The sequence below is a fragment of the Ranitomeya variabilis genome, chromosome 1, assembly GCF_051348905.1.
Source record: "Ranitomeya variabilis isolate aRanVar5 chromosome 1, aRanVar5.hap1, whole genome shotgun sequence".
Lineage (NCBI taxonomy): Eukaryota > Metazoa > Chordata > Amphibia > Anura > Dendrobatidae > Ranitomeya > Ranitomeya variabilis.
In genome coordinates this window covers 502,328,453-502,345,669 of record NC_135232.1, presented here as the reverse complement: position 1 = coordinate 502,345,669, position 17,217 = coordinate 502,328,453, and the positions used below count along the sequence as shown (strand labels likewise).

General features: G+C 41.2%; 1 protein-coding gene across 2 annotated transcripts; it reads right to left on the bottom strand.

The window, feature by feature from the left end:
• Nucleotides 1–1,736: 1,736 nt before the first annotated feature.
• Nucleotides 1,737–16,359, bottom strand: HAPLN4 (hyaluronan and proteoglycan link protein 4). Of its 2 annotated transcripts, none has more exons than XM_077252458.1 (5): nucleotides 16,308–16,359; nucleotides 13,506–13,623; nucleotides 5,960–6,322; nucleotides 5,545–5,847; nucleotides 1,737–3,785 (listed from the first exon to the last, which is right to left on the bottom strand). In XM_077252458.1, the coding sequence occupies exons 2-5, from the start codon at nucleotides 13,621–13,623 to the stop codon at nucleotides 3,427–3,429; spliced, it is 1,143 nt and encodes a 380-aa protein (XP_077108573.1). In that variant the 5' UTR covers nucleotides 16,308–16,359; the 3' UTR covers nucleotides 1,737–3,426. The 2 variants fall into 2 exon arrangements, with proteins under 2 accessions (XP_077108573.1, XP_077108566.1); XM_077252451.1 differs by lacking the exon at nucleotides 16,308–16,359 and adding an exon at nucleotides 13,967–14,095.
• Nucleotides 16,360–17,217: the final 858 nt, after the last annotated feature.

The window sequence follows — 17,217 nt, the reverse complement described above, 5'->3', positions numbered from 1 at the left end:
AGACAGGGACTGTCCAAGGAAAAAAAAATTGAGGCATGCCCGGGTTATACAGATCTCACTCAGCCATGCAAGTCAATGAGTCATCTGAGTGCAGTCTGATTTCCACGGACTGACAGAATGATGAAGATGGAGACATTTTTTTTCTCCATCTTTTCCTCATCCGAGAGAATCGGATCACACTATGCTCACACTCTGATCAGCAGAGTGTGATTTGGGTAATAATGCTCTCGGATGAGAGAAAATACGCTCGCGTGACCCTAGCCTTAGACATCTCCATATATTCCGCAGTGCTACAATAAAGGCACTTGATATTTTGGGGGAGCTCTCCATTCATCATAGAAAATGTAAATATATGTAGCTCAAAATATAATACATATTTGATAGTAGTTTTTTTTCCAGGACTTTGCTAAATAGTATATCAAATTGGACAGTAACGAGTGTTTTATTTATTAAAAAGATGTGGGCAGTCCAAGGATGCTTTACTTTTACACTGTTATGGGGTAACTGCTGCTTAAGGGAGTTCCATAAGATTACTAGTAATATCTAATAGGAGTGGAAAGGCTGAAACATTTTTAGAAGGAGACTTCTTTCTGAGCTTGAAGGACCTTGACCTTAGAGATGAGTTGGGCCCTAGACCCTCCATTGTTATTTTCAACTCTGCCTTGCAGAGACTATATTGATAATGATGCTTATTGTGATAATGAAAGTAACTCTTTTTAAGTGTATAACATACAAGTTGTATAAATTAATACTGGAATTAAAATATCTCACCACTAGTCTAAGTGGTAACAGTTTAGTTTGAGGATTGGGAAAGTAGAATTCATCAAATCAGACCTAGACAATGCCAGTCTATCCTTAGAAGATTTTTGAGGGTCTTACAATTCTATATAATAGATAGACTGTACTATAGGTTTAATAGGATCTTCACAGATAGAGACGTAATCTGCTATAAAAGTGCAGAATCCAAAGGGTTGATGATTCTTTTTTAGGACTGTCTGGATCTGAAGCCGCTTTGGAGTGAGGTAGTCTCTATGAATACATGATTTGGTAAGGTTAATATCATACTACAACCCATAATGTGTGTCCGAAGAGATACCTCGTTGCTGGATACCGGTGGTGGTGTAGAAATGTATATTGGATGGATGAGCAAGAATCCAAGATCTATAGAAATGTGGAAAACTTTTCAAATCAATGTACAGTATCCTACTGAAAAAGAGACACTGGAGAAGTACAATTGAAAGTGGAATCCTTGGTTTTAGAAAATTTGTATTGGGTGGTACTGCGGAACAGTACAGTAAAACCCTGGAGCTGACGGAGTCAGTGGGCTTAGAGATAGTCCAGGAGAAACGAATGGTAGAGCTGAAGATGTTTCGTACTAAGGAAGTAAGAAACACAAAGTGTTGTGCCCTATCCAACATGTTACAACCTGATGAAGTTGAACTGACCAGTAAAAGATTGCTTGTTGAAATGAACTTGGTGTCCCCTGAGTTGTGTGCGGCAGCTCCGGAAGTTGGATGCCTTGACACAGCAGAGGCCTGCGGCCTACAAGTTAGTGTGACGCACCACACACCTGACAGTACAATGGTTCTGGGACACTGTTTTCCTGTAAAGTGAAAGAGAGTAACTGGACAGTTCGGTCAGTAATTTATAAGTTCGGTCATGACTACCGCTCTTCGCTACTTTACACTGATATAGTGGGGGCTGTGGACAGGCATACATGAAAAGGCACCTTTCCATTTATTTATTTTTATTTTAAAGAAATTATACCACCACTCTGTCACCAAAATTGTGGTAGTTTTTAGGTTATTGCTATGGGATAAATGACAAGCAGGTTACATGATATTGCAAATATCAACAATACCTAATCTTTAAGGGGAATCTGTCACCAGGTTTTTGCTGCTAAATCAAGGAATGACATAATTTAGAAACAGAGAGCCTAATTCCAGCGATGTGTCACTTACTGGGTTGTTTACAGTAGTTTTGATAAAGTCACAGTTTTCTCAAGATGAGATTACCACAAGAGGACTAGTAAACCTATTGTCATAACCCGCCCCCGGCCCTCATTAGCTTTCTGTACAGTGCACACAAAAACCAGCCAATTAGTGGTGGGGGAAAAGTTATACAGAGCTCACGAATATGGAGGACTATTAGAGCTGCACAAGATAAAACTGTGATTTTATTTGAAAAAAATGCAGAAAGCAGCCAAATAAGTGATACATCCCTGGAATCAGGGTCCCTGTCTCTATATAATGCTGCTCTTAGATGGGGTAGCAGAAACCTGGTGACAGATTCCCTTTAAATTATTACAAGTTTTGAGAATCACACAGCTGCCCAATTTCACATATACTGGAAACACTTGAAAGTGTATTAGATAGTATCATACACTTTCATTACTACAGTGAAAAACCTGATATATAACCTGATTTCCCTAAGACAACAGAAAACCATTTTAAAATCCATCTGTGATAACCAGAATGCAATTAAAATGAAATGATAACTATATACTGTAACTTCAAAAGTTCCTTAAACTGATGTATGTAATCTTTCAAATCATTAGCGACATAGTGCATGCATACATGAAGTTGCACATCAGCCCCGTGGTGTACGGTAGGTGGAGGCAGTATAAAGTTTGCTTCGGTTTGCTACCATTTCAACATAGTGCTGCCATATATCAAAAAGGAAAAGCTGGCAGCGAATCTGATCATTTCCTCTACAGCCCTTTCCCTGACTCACTGAGATCATGTGAAGTAAATGCAGGGTTTGTTGAGATAAAAACACTATAATAGTATTCTTAGTAAAAATACAAGGTCACCTTCTACCCGTTCTGCCACCAATAACCATATATATTGGTATGGTCCAACATATTACTAATACGGTCTGAAATAGTGCAGAGTACCTTGATGAATGAGAAGAACTTCCAGTCATTGCTCTTACCACCCATTTATACCATATTACTTTCTAACTAATACACAACTTCATATTCTTTATTATTCCCATGTAATGCCTGCAGTTCTCACAATCGATTAGATGCATTTCATGCTCATTTTCATTAAAATGAAGGGTTTATTCAGATACAATGCGGCATGGTTGCACTATGGACATTGCCATTCCTCCAGTAAATGGAATTTAGCATATGTATATGATCCAAACAATACATTTTCTTGAGTTCTTCACTTGAATTCCAAAAGATTTGAAATTGAAACCTTTTTATGTTTTTCTCTTCAGTCCATCTTGCATCGTTTCCTTCTCAGTCTGATATTGTTCTTACGAGATTAGATGTGGTATATATACTGACACATTTGCAAGCACTTTAAGGTTGCTCCACATTGATAAGACACAAGCTTGCAGTGTGCGTTGATGTAAAAGTATGTATGTGGGTGGTCAATTCTGATCATCAGTGTCCAAGAAACTCCATCATCACATACTCTACACATGGTTGGATTTCCATTGCATGATTCCATCCTTAATCTTTTCTTTTTCTTTGTTTTCTTCTGCTCCGACTTTTCCTTTAAAACAGTAGACCCCGAATAATTTATACTTTTTACTAGGAAACCCTAGGTTCCTCACCCCAGGCTCCGTTCCTCCACACCTTTGCCGAGGATTTACAATCGGGTATCGAACACTGCCATCGCCAAGCCACCCGGCTTCACATCTGTCTAAAAGCTGCAGTTTCCAGGCAGCATAAAGTTGACCAACTTTTGCCAATATATCGCCATTCTTCTCACAGGCTTTAGCTGCCTCTGCAAAACTCATCTTGTGAAATGTCTTCAGGAAATAAACTTTTCCTACAATAAAAATAATATATACATTCATCAATGAAATAATATAATGTTTTCATCATTTTGTCGTATCATGACATATTGGATTTCAGAATATTCTGTAGATTATTTGTGATAAATGTTTGTAGAATACATACACATTTCATTATTCTCTTATAAATAGAACAGTCTAAATTTCAGTGGTTTGGAAGATTGTAATAATTTGTACACTAAGCATGAATAAATATATACAGTATATAGTACAGATAATCAGACCTGCAAATGCTGCAGTATGAACAGTGCTATGGCATAATGACCATTCAGCATTATCTGAGTTATTGGTACTCCAAAGTTTCATGACTTGACATTTTACAAAACTTCTTAGATACATTATTCTCCAAACTATTAATGCACGATCATAAGACAGATGCAGGCAGTGGCATGGAAATGCTTGGTATAGCAATAACATAGTATAAATAAAAGGATATTGATCATCATATGCAGTACATTGCACAAATAATCTAATATCCTTTTGATTTACAGTCATTCAATATACTAAGCATGATATACATAAAACTGTAAAAGCTGGACTACAGATCATTTTGTAATAGGTTGTTACATTGTAGGCCCTTATGTAGGTCCTTAAAGAAAGACATTAAAGATGGAGAAATAAGACACAAATATAGTGAGGTACATAAATTGGGCTCACAAGAAACCGAATTAAGATCATTGATATACTGTATACTACATTTAAATTCTGTCTCAAAGCATATGGTGCATAGTGTGGGACAGGCAAGTACAAATTGTGCACAGTGTGGCACTATTAGAAAAATGTGGGTTTCCTGTGTACTATACCAGCAAATAGTAGATGAAAAGATGGCCGCTCATGTATGTGGCTATCTTCATTGTAGTTTAATCAGAGTATTGATACACTTGACATTTTCAGCAACTCACAAACTACAATGGAAAGAGTAACATGCATGGTCTCTAATCTTCTAGAGTGTGAGCAAGGGAGAAGACTTATAGTACATTTTTTGGATATGCCATATATTCCTTTGCAATATTATCATCTCAGGCAGATCAGTCTGATAATGTTTCCCTCAGGCCGGGATCACACTAGCGATGAATATGGAAGAGTGCTACGCGATAAAACATCGCATAGCACTCGGACCAGTATTCATCTATAGGGCAGCTCACATCATCATTTTTTTTGCTCGGCTGTATTATATGTTCAAGTGAAATCACAGCATGCTGAAATTGTCACCGACACTCGGCCGAATCTCGGCTCACTTGCACCCATATAAACCTATGGGTGCGAGTGACACATCGCATATCACTCAAATATCATCCGAGTGCAGTGCGATACACGCTGACCCCGGCAATGGAGGAGATGGAGAAATTAATTTCTCTGCCTCCTCCGCAGCTGTGCTCCAATTCTCTCTGTGGGAGAGGCTCGGAGCACAGACGCATGATACTCGGCTCCCTCTCACAGCAGAGCAGGAGCCGAGGGTCATTAGCATATTGCATCCGATGCTCTCGCATCGGTTGCCATACGCTCGTCTGACCCCGGCCTAAGACCAAAATAGGTTGTCCATCCCTGAATCAGGGCATTGCCTGTCTTTGAGTTATGTGTGCCCTATTACTAGAGGTTATATTGAAATTCTGTTATCTATACAAAATATTTTGGCCTTTAGACGGATTGATTTCAAAGATTAGTAAAAGTCATGTTATTTCTAATATTTCTATAGTTTGCAGAAGATAATATAGATCTAAATGAAAATTGTACCATTAAGATTGGATGTGAAGCAGAAGGCATCATAGCGCTCATCATCTTTGTGCCTGTAGCCATAGTTCCTAACTCCAGTTGGGGTGTCTCTTTTTCCACATTCTTCACGGGGTTTGGAGATTGGATACTGCACTGAGCCATCGTGTAGCCATCCTGCATTGCACCAGTCAAGTCCATTAAGCCAGGCCTCATGAAGCTGGTCATAGGAAGCGAGAATTCCATCCTGCAGCTTACAAGCTTGTTCTGCGTCATGGAAGTTCATTTTATATCGCCCCAGTCGTGGATAGTAAGGGAAGATCACACCTGAAATGAAGGACAAAAGAGCTAGGCGTCCAAAGGAAGAATACATTTGGAATATTGAACACATTACACATGTAATCTTAGAAAGTAGATATGTTGTTGAGAATTACTTTACCTTCTAAATCCAGTTTTACTGTCCCTGTGTCATCTTCTAACTCATTGGTCACTTCACACTCATACTTTCCATAGTCATCTAGTGTAATATTGTGAACAATTAGTGAAGCATCGCCTGGATCATGTTCTTGAAGAGACACTCGGTTCTTATAGGATCCAAATCCTCTACTTTCTTTTCCCAGAGCCACAAACACATCAATAAAGGATGATGGATCACTGATCTTGGACCACTTGATACGCACTGGTGCGGGATCTTCTCCAGTATGTTCATAGTGGTAACGACATGGAAGAATAATGGAGCCACCCCTGTGTGTGGTCACTATACCTGGAGCTGTCTGCACAATTACTTCACCAGTCTCACCCTCTAAAATTAGTAGTTGTGGAGAGAGAGAAAAAGATTAAAATATGTTTATAAAATGGAAAGGCGAACATTTATGTCATTTCCAGTGTACTTGCTGTTTTGCAAAGTGTGAAATATAAGTAGGAGCCTATGCCTAAACTGAATGTAATCGAGAAGCTTTTTTGAAAGGCCCAAAAGATTTGGGGGCAACAGGCAATCCCTCTCACCATACGCCAAGCGGCAGCAGTGGATTGCATTTGTTGGTTTTTGTGATTCATCATATCTTCAAATGTTAATATAACTAATAGCTTCTGAATGGAAAAATAATTTACAGATGAGTACCAATGTCACAGATAATTGAAGAATAATATTTTTGGCTGAATACCAAGGATTCTAAATCTAAACTTAGAATGTAGAGAAAAGTATTGCCAAATATTGACTTTAGCATGTTCCTAAAAGAAAATTTGATCTAAAAATTATTGCTTAGGTTCGGGGTTCCTGGCTGTTTTAAGGCAATGTGTTTTTTAATGCAAAAAAAAGACGCCACCTCCCTACCTATAAAACTATTCTATACGTTTTTCTTTTTTCTCTAAAACAAGATCGGACGTCACCAAACACTGATGCCTGCTATACTAACACGCTACCTATAAATCTATGTACGATTTTTTTTCTCTAAAACAAGATCAGAGTCATCACCAAACACTGATGCCGGCTATACTAACACGCTACCTGTAAAACTATGCTATACATTTTTTTTTCTCTAAAACAAGATCAGTTGTCACCAAACACTGTGACGCTGGCCACACTAACGTGCTACCACGCTACCTGTAAAACTACTCTGTACATTTTTTTTTTCTAAAACAAGATTGGTCGTCAATAACACTGTGACGCCGGCTACTTTACCTTGCTACCTCTAAAACTACGCTATACTAACTACTATTATTTTTTTCTAACAAAAACAAAATCGGACGTCACTTCCATTGCGATGTCCGCTACACTAACTAAAAAAAATTAAAACTCCCGTGGCGCAGTCTCTGATCAGCAGCAATACTGATCAGAAAGCTGCAGACACAGGAAGAGTATGAATGCTCTGTGCAGGACGTCACGCACATGGAAAAAAAGCGCAAAAAAAGTGCGCTAAAAATTCAATTGGAGGAGAAGGGGAGGGGGCTGGGGGTACTGGAACAGGGATGGGGGACCTGGGACAGGAATGGAAAAGTTGATGCTGCTGCTGTGATCACTAATGAGTCACACAGCAGACAGCAAACAGCACAGCAGGCAGATCGCAGGAAGATCATTTCAGAGCAGCAGCACTTGGAGGCAGGAGATCACAGGGGGATCGCGCTGGCCACCAATAAACTTTAACTCAGGTGACACAGAGGGGCTATACACCGCTCTGCATGCCATCGTTGTCTCAGATTTGGTGCGCAGAGCAGCGATTGCTATTTTAAATTAACCCCTTTGGTGCTGATTGGCCAGAAACTATTTTTCAGACAATCAGTGCCAAAGGGGTTAATCAGGTGAGGTGACGTCGCGATCACCCCACTCATTGTGATGGCTGTGATTGGTGCTGTGCCTCATAGCACCGGTCACAGCAAATCACGTTTTTTGTTTTTATTGACATACTGCTGTGATTGGCTGGTCAGCGTTGACCAGCCAATCACAGCGATCGCCAATGCGGAGGGGAGGTACAGATGTGCAGAGCAGTATATGTACGGCACATGTTGGGAAGGGATTAAACTCCTTTGCTTTCAGTGTATCACTATTAGGCTGGGGTCACACTTGCAAGTTCAATGCAAGAAACTCGCGCAAGTCTCTCGCATCAAGTCCCGACGCTGCTGCCGGCACTCGGGACTGGATCGTGTGGCTGCATAGAAATACATGCAGCTGCACGCTCTGTTCCCGAGTGCTGGCGGCAGTGCCGGGACTTGATGCGAGAGACTCACGCGAGTTTCTCATATTGAACTCGCAAGTGTGACCCCGGTCTTAAATGCACTGTGGTCAATTAGAAGCGACACGAACAATATGATGGACATCAATATGATGGAACAATATGATGGAGCTGATTGGCCAGAAACTATTTTTCAGCCAATCAGTGCCAAAGGGGTTAATCAGGTGAGGTGACGTCGAGATCACCCCACTCATTGTGAGGCTGTGATTGGTGCTGTGCCTCATAGCACCGGTCACAGCAAATCACGTTTTTTGTTTTTATTGACATACTGCTGTGATTGGCTGGTCAGCGTTGACCAGCCAATCACAGCGATCGCCAATGCGGAGGGGAGGTACAGATGTGCAGAGCAGTATATGTACGGCACATGTTGTGAAGGGATTAAACTCCTTTGCTTTCAGTGTATCACTATTAGGCTGGGGTCACACTTGCAAGTTCAATGCAAGAAACTCGCGCAAGTCTCTCGCATCAAGTCCCGACGCTGCTGCCGGCACTCGGGACTGGATCGTGTGGCTGCATAGAAATACATGCAGCTGCACGCTCTGTTCCCGAGTGCTGGCGGCAGTGCCGGGACTTGATGCGAGAGACTCACGCGAGTTTCTCATATTGAACTCGCAAGTGTGACCCCGGTCTTAAATGCACTGTGGTCAATTAGAAGCGACACGAACAATATGATGGACATCAATATGATGGAACAATATGATGGCGCTGATTGGCCAGAAACTATTTTTCAGCCAATCAGTGCCAAAGGGGTTAATCAGGTGAGGTGACGTCGAGATCACCCCACTCATTGTGAGGCTGTGATTGGTGCTGTGCCTCATAGCACCGATCACAGCAAATCACGTTTTTTGTTTTTTATTGACATACTGCTGTGATTGGCTGGTCAGCGTTGACCAGCCAATCACAGTGATCGCCAATGCGGGGGGGAGGTACAGATGTGCAGAGCAGTATATGTACGGCACATGTTGGGAAGGGATTAAACTCCTTCGCTTTCAGTGTATCACTATTAGGCCGGGGTCACACTTGCAAGTTCAATGTGAGAAACTCGCGTGAGTCTCTCGCATCAAGTCCCGACACTGCCGCCGGCACTCGAGACTGGATAGTGCGGCTGCATAGAAAAACATGCAGCTGTACACTCTGTTCCCGAGTGCCGGCGGCAGTGCCGGGACTTGATGCGAGAGACTCACGCGAGTTTCTCACATTGAACTCGCAAGTGTGACCCCAGCCTTAAATGCACTGTGGTCAATTGGAAGCGACACGAACAATATGATGGACATATATGGCACTCCACATGTATAGTGTTGATGAACTATTGAACTTTGACTGTCCTTAGATATCATGTGTTGATTCCATGCACGCAGGACTTTAACCCCTTAATGCATGAAAATGGCGGTCGTTAGGGGTACTTATCCCCTCATTGACATTTTAAAACATCGATGGGGAATAAGGGAATTGCCCGTGATATCACCTCTACATGATAGCTGACACCCTGCAGTATTGGACCCGGACGGTTTTGCTACCGATCGGGGCCAATTAACCCCTTATATACTGCTGTCAATCGTGACAGCGTTATTTAAGTTGTTGCAAGGGAGTCATAAGACTCCCTTAGTAACCATCGGACCCCTGCGAATCGTTGGTCTCAATGGTTACCATGGTACCCTGAGGTCATGTGATGACCCCAGGGTATGAAAGATAGCCGTAGGCACTACTATTAGGGGTGGTGCGCAAGTAGGTGCCCAAACCATATGTCGTTATAGATCAACTTGGCACACACGTGATGAGATGCAAGAGTGGTTTTAATACAAGAGAGTACATACAATATAGACGTTTCGGTCATAGACCTTCTTCAATGTACCTCTCTCAGAGAGATAACTGGTGAGCGGATTTTTTAGGAGATTTAACCCAATGGATCAACTGGTATAGGTGAGTACAACCTGCGTGCCTATGTGGCACTATAGTTCTCGTGTCCGGACGCGGTATCCACCGCTAGTCCTGAGTGTGACAGCTCTCAGAATATGACTATGCCAATACAAACTCATTTTTGTAAAATATTGCATTCAGTCTGTAAAAAGAGCAAAGCATAAAAAAACTATATAAATCTGGTGTCATAATCATACCGACCCAACTAACAAATCAGTCTTATCACTTTTACCTCACGGTGAACAGTGCAAAAATAAAAAATAAACACAATAACTGAATTGCTGGGTTTTGGTCATTCTGTGTCTGAAAAATCTGATTAAAAAGCAATCAAAAATATGATGTACTCCAAAATGGTGCCAAAAAAATCTGCAACTCATCCCGCAAAAAATAAGCCTTCATACAGCTCTGCTTCCCAAGAAATAAAAAAAAGTTACAGTTATCTGAATATAACAAAAAAAAACTACTTTTTTATAAAAAAGCATTTTTACTGTGATGGCAGCAAAACCTAAAAAAAAACTATATAAATCTGGCATCTCTCTAGTCGCACCAACTGGAAGAATAAATTAGCCTTATCACTTGTACTGCACCGTGAACCTCCCAAAAGCAAAAATAAGACCTTTTCTGCTTGTTCTGCTGTCTATTTGTTCATTCTACCTCTCAAAAATCAGAATAAGGCTCAGATCACATTTATTCTGCGCTCTCCACTGATCGCTTACGTTGGGTCTTCAGACAAAACCTAGAAAGAACCACTATTAAATGTTAATTTTTTCCTTCCACATTGCTTTAGTTCCGGTGAAGCGACGGAGTGTTAATAAACTTCATGAATATGGTTTTGAGCACCTTGAGGGGTGCAGTTTTTAGATTGAAGTCACTTTTGGGTATTTTGTCATATAGACCCCTCAAAGTCACTCCAAATGTGAGGTGGTCCCTACAAAAATGGTTTTGTAAATTTTGTTGGAAAAATTAGAAACTGCTGATCAACTTTTAACCCCTCTAACTTCCTAATAAAAATAATAATAATAATATGTTTCAAAAATTATGAAGATGTAAAGTAGACATGTGGGAAATATTATTTATTAACTATTTTGAGTGACATAACTTTCTGTTTAGCATAAGAATTCAAAGTTTGAAAATTGCAACATTTTTTAAATTTTCGCCAAATCAATTTTCATCAAACGTCATATTAAACAAATGTTGCAGGTATTATGAAGTATGATATGTCACAAAAAAATCTCAAAAACAGTGATATGCATTGAAGCATTCCAGAGTTATAACATAAAGTGTGTACACCTGCGATATATAAATGTGAAATCCAACTTTATTGTCTAGAAACAAAGGACATACAAATTGTAAAACCATTTAAAACTTGATCCATAACAGACAGGATCAGAAGCAAACACACCATTCCCCTCATATGATGTTATACCAGAAAGAGACAAAAAGTATAATACTGGTGCAATCACAGATATATGTACATATAAGAAAAGATTAAATGCAAAGCACAGTGTAACCTTTTGCCTGAGGTAAAAAACCTGGTACCATACATGTGTGTAAAGTAACCACACGGGATGACAATAAAAGGGCATCCCCAAAATTGTCACCACACAACCATGCCAGACCCAGTGCTAGGGGTTAATGACTGGACAGATCCCTATAATGAAAGATCAATGTGCAGCAGCACAAAATGTAAGAAGGTGCCCAGCAAAATGCTGTATATAACCACTGTGACAACACAGCCTGTTAGGAAACCCCACTACAAGTATGGCAGAGCCGTATATAAAATATGCTCACATGAGAACCCGATAATTACGTGAGAACGGCCGCCATAGAGAAAACACCATGCTGGCTGGTAGGTGGGAGGAGAGGGTGTGGGAGAATCCCACGCGTATCGCTGCAGCTGGGCAGCCTCGTCAGGGAGGGTGGTTTCTTTTTGTGTTCAGTATTTGCATTTCCATGCATTGTGTAGCACCCTGGTCCATATTTTGACTATTTTTTTGGTATCAGTAGTGCTCCTGATAATTTTCTTTTGTGTTATAACATAAAGTAACACTGGTCACATTTCAAAAATTTGGCCTGGTCATTAAGGTGAAAATTGACTTGGTCACTAAGGGATTAAAGAGATACTGCTGAGCAAATATACCCCTGCTGTCACTCCACTGACCTACAGGAAATAGTTGGACCCCCACGTGTTGATCTGATACACGCTGTAGTCCAAGTATTGTTAAGCATATACTATTATTATTATTATTTATTATTATAGCACCATTTATTCCATGGCGCTTTACATGTGAGGAGGGGTATACATAATAAAAACAAGTACAATAATCTTGAACAATACAAGTCACAACTGGTACCTAAGGAGAGAGGACCCTGCCCGCGAGGGCTCACAATCTACAAGGGATATACGCCCCTACTGATAGTATATAGTCTGCTACTAATTGATTTTAGTGGGGAATACTATTCAACCTGGAGTCTGATTTTGAGGCCATATCATAAGTAAATTAGCACCTCTTGAATTTACATATTGGATAATATCTCCACCTGCATTGGAACCCTAGCTTTGGGTGTGCTTTAAAGCCCAACACTTTCAATAAATATACATGCCTAATTGTATTCTGGTATGAAGGCACTATAAGGCTACTAACCTATTCTGTGCACACTATCACTGTAGGTTGAGGGGTTTTTATATGTATTACACTGGAATCCCTGTCAGAGGAAGCACTTAGATAATTCCAATACCTCCTAATACGCGCAGGTTCACAATTTCATATTTAATTCCAATTTTAGCGATAAGTGGATTGGTTTGATTACCTGTAGCTGGGTTAGGAGTCTAGTCAGGAGTGCCATTGTGGTCATTCATGTTTAATTATTTTCATATATAGTAGATTTTCGTTATATTTATGCGCATTGGTTAAATGAGAAAGAGAGACAGCATAGTCTATATATGTTGTCAGGTTAACCAAATGTAACATGGCAAAGATAAGACTTAATAACTACTAATATACATTGCATGTAAAATAACCAAACTATATAATTACTGAAAGAAGTCCCTCTCCATTTGACATTAGCCACTCTTGGCACTTTACCGTTGTCACCATTCCCAAACTGGGGATGCCCAGTGACCCACCAGAGAATGTCCTTGTATGCCAGCATGATCTTTCCAGCTTGGTATGCAAATGGTTATTTGATTGAGAACATTTGCTTGAGAAATGGCTATTTTGCTATTTCATATATAAAAACCCATGTATGTATCCAAACAATATATGGAATCAATAATATATAAGACCGTCTGCTTTCGACTCTTGAACGAAGAAGTACAAACTTGAGGTAGTCACTAACCTTGAACATGGACTATTTTTCTCTGGCCCCTGTTACTGTCTGCAGGAAATGCTGAATGGAGGACAGCCAGGTATAGACCACAGAAGACATGAGAGAATGATATATATCCTAGGGCCATCTAGGGAAAAGAGAGAAACAGAAAGGCCACCAAGTAGGTAAGGGTCAGCAAGTTGGAAGGCTTCATGTACACTGCAGGTCTACATCCTATACAGGATTGCAGTAAATGGATAGTTAAAATCTATTTAGCCAAACAAGTTGAAGATATTTTGCAAAGATTTAATTTTATGGAATTATTATGTAACAAATCTATAAAAAGGAAGATATAACAGGATGCAGTTACTTAGTGATGATGCACAAGAGGTTAAGAGCGGGGAAAAAAGAATAAAGCAATCCTGATGAAAAGTGCTGAGAACTATAAATGTGTACAGGAAAACATCATGGAAGAAATCATCTAAAATTACCTTAAGGCTCCTGTTAACATTGACCTTGGGAATTTAGGAGTCCAAGATATATTTCAGCCTGTTCCTGCATCCAGCATAAGGTGAACTGCACCAAAACAGAGACACCCCCTTCCCCTCCTTCCTGCAGAGCCTGTGCTGGGATGGAGGGGGGAGAGATAGGGAGCTTGCAGCTCCATGTCCCATAGCTCTGTACTGCAGTACTGTACCTCTCACATCCTGCATTGCTGGACTGCAGGGGCAGACTGCACCAAAGTGCCCCAATACAGCCCAGGACAGCTCACCTGCTCATAAGGAGTAAGCATTAGGGAGCATCTCAGGACTTAAAACAAGCAAGGAATCCTGAAATGAAATAGCTCATTGTTCTTTAAGAGTATTGGAATACTGAAAAATTCTGTTATTAGAATTATGCTGTCTATTCTATGTACTGCAGACATGAAAAACTTTCTGTAAACTTCTACTGTGCACCTATGGAATAGTGAATGACAATAATAAAGGAAGCTGTAGTCAATGATAAGTGTTTCTGCTGAACCACTTCTGAAGAAGGCTAATTTGAATCTAAATACTTTCTTTTTTTTATAAAAAATAATGTTTATTAACAAAAATAAAATAGTAATAAAGTAATATTTTTTAATAAAATAAACATCGTATTTATAGAAATATAACAAAATGTTATCACAGCTTACAGCACAGCCATTGGCCACTATTGGCACAACGTCACTTTGGTATAGTCGTTACACTGGAGTTTGAGGTTCATTGAAAACACAGCCACGTAATCTCCTTTCTAAACAAGGAACCTTAAAAGGTTGTCCACAACTTTTACATTGATGACCTAGCCTCAGGATAGATGGTCAATGTCTGATCAGCCGGGGTCTGACACTCGGCACCCCTGGCAATCAGCTGCTCTCATTGTCTGCGGCAACCACATGCTGGAAATACTCACTCGCCAAGCTGCTTTGTCTTCTGGTATTGGCCAAGGCTTGGTACTGCACATATGCCTCCTATTCAAAGCAATAGGAGGCATATATGCAATACCCTGTGGCTGCCACTAGAAGAAGACGGTCAGCTCCGCAAGCGAGTACTCCCGGCCTGCGGACCCCTGCCGATCAGATCCTAAAGATAGGTCATCAATGTAAAAGTAGTGGACACCTCTTTAAGTTGTTTTTACAACTATTTTAAAGTTTTATCCATTTAAGATCCTTAAAGTGGGTCTGACATGTCATAAGTGGCTGGGTTTGTTGAATGCCAATGGTTTAGTTTGATATGAGAAAACTAGAGTCTTGCACAAACCCCTTAGGGTTGAACTGAAACCCTGCTTGTGAGCCAGACCTTCTTCAATATCAGTATTATTTACAGTACCTACAGCAAGAAAGGCAAAATAGAGGCCAGTTCCTGTTAATATATATATATATATATATATATATATATATATATATATATATATATATATATATATATATATATATATACTGTATATATTTAATATTACAGTATGTTATCATAACTAGTACAAACAAAAAAACTAAAAGGGAGAGAGGTGGGCTAATAAGATTTGACAACACAAACATAAACCCCACATGTTAAGTCCTGTCATATTGAATACCAACATGTAAACCATTAATATGGGCATACAGGTTATAGACTGCTGAAAAGAGTCCTCCCGCTATGTCTCGTTCCTCTTCAGTGTTCCACCCTTCTCCCGGCATTGGCTTAACGTTTCTACTGTGCAGATGTTGGCAAGTCATTGGTACTTCCACTCCCTGCATTCTCCGGCATGTAGTGCAGCGGTGTCCACACTGTGCAGTGATGAGGCAGTAACCCAGGAAAAGTTCAAAGTAAAGTCTCTTTTATAAAACAGCGTACTCACGAACAGAAAATAAATCGGATCCTCCGGATCGCAGCCAGGAAAACAAAGACAGTCCGTGACCGGTTGCCGTGGGCGACTGCACTGCCATGTGCACTGAGGGTGCCAGGCCTTTTGGCTCCACTTGGCCCTGTGTTGCCTCACACAGGTTGAGCTCTGCTGAGCCTTCTGCTCTGCCTGTTTGCCAGGTCAAAACTGACACACCCAAACCCTTTACTGCAGGGTTTTTAACTTGAATCTGTGGCCATGGGCCACATGGAATAGCCGGGCCGGAGGGGAGGAAACAGACTGCCCCACTACTATCCTGTAGTCCATTTCAAGAATAAAGCCCAACATGTTTTCTGTTTTTCTTAAAGGGAACCTGTCACCCCGTTTTTTCCGTATGAAATAAAAATACTGTTAAATAGGGCCTGAGCTGTGCATTACAATAGTGTATTTTGTGGACTCCGATTCCCCACCTATGCTGCCGAAATACGTTACCAAAGTAGTCGTTTTCGCCTGTCAATCAGGCTGGTCTGGTCAGATGGGCGTGGTGTCTTCCCCCAGATCTTGCTTAGTTTTCCGTTGGTGGCGTAGTGGTGTGCGCATGCCCAAGTCCAGAATCCACTGCACAGGGGAGGGAAAAGAGCGCGATCTGCGCTATTCCCCTGGTGATCGGTGGGGGCGGCCATCTTCCTGTGGCCGCGCATGCGCAGATCGAGTGCTCTGCTGCCCGGGGCTTCAGGAAAATGGCTGCTGGATGCCGCGCGTGCGCAGATGGAGATCGCGGCGGCCATTTTCCTGAAGCCGAGATGCGAACTCTGCTTCAGGAAAATGGCCACCGCGATCTCCATCTGCGCACGCGCGGCATCCTGCGGCCATTTTATGGCCTCTTATTGTAAATGTAAAAAAAAAACAGTACATACTCACCTTCTGATGTTCGTCAGGTCCCTGGCCGTCTGCTTCCCGCACTGACTGTGAGCACCGGCCGGCCGTAAAGCACAGCACAGCGGTGACGTCACCGCTGTGCTCTGCTTTTACTTTACGGCCGGCCGGAGCTCACAGTCAGTGCAGGAAGCAGACGGCCAGGGACCTGACGGACATCGGAAGGTGAGTATGTACTGTTTTTTTTTTACATTTACAGTGGTAACCAGGGTAAACATCGGGTTACTAAGCGTGGCCCTGCGCTTAGTAACCCGATGTTTACCCTGGTTACCCGGGGACTTCGGCATCGTTGGTCGCTGGAGAGCTGTCTGTGTGACAGCTCTCCAGCGACCACACAGCGACGCTGCAGCGATCGGCATCATTGTCGATATCGCTGCAGTGTCGCTTAATGTGACGGTACCTTAAGAGAGTAGGGTTGTCACAAAGGGGCAGAGTATTTGATCTAGATAAACACTCAAATTTTGGC

Excerpts from the sequence above, each read along its gene's own strand:
- HAPLN4 (XM_077252458.1), bottom strand. The coding sequence starts at position 13,623 with ATGGCCCTAGGATATATATCATTCTCTCATGTCTTCTGTGGTCTATAC. Across the intron at positions 6,323-13,505 it reads AAAAATAGTCCATGTTCAAG|AGGGTGAGACTGGTGAAGTA; the intron begins GTTAGTGACTAC and ends TACTAATTTTAG. Across the intron at positions 3,786-5,544 it reads CTTCACATCCAATCTTAATG|GAAAAGTTTATTTCCTGAAG; the intron begins GTACAATTTTCA and ends TTTTTATTGTAG.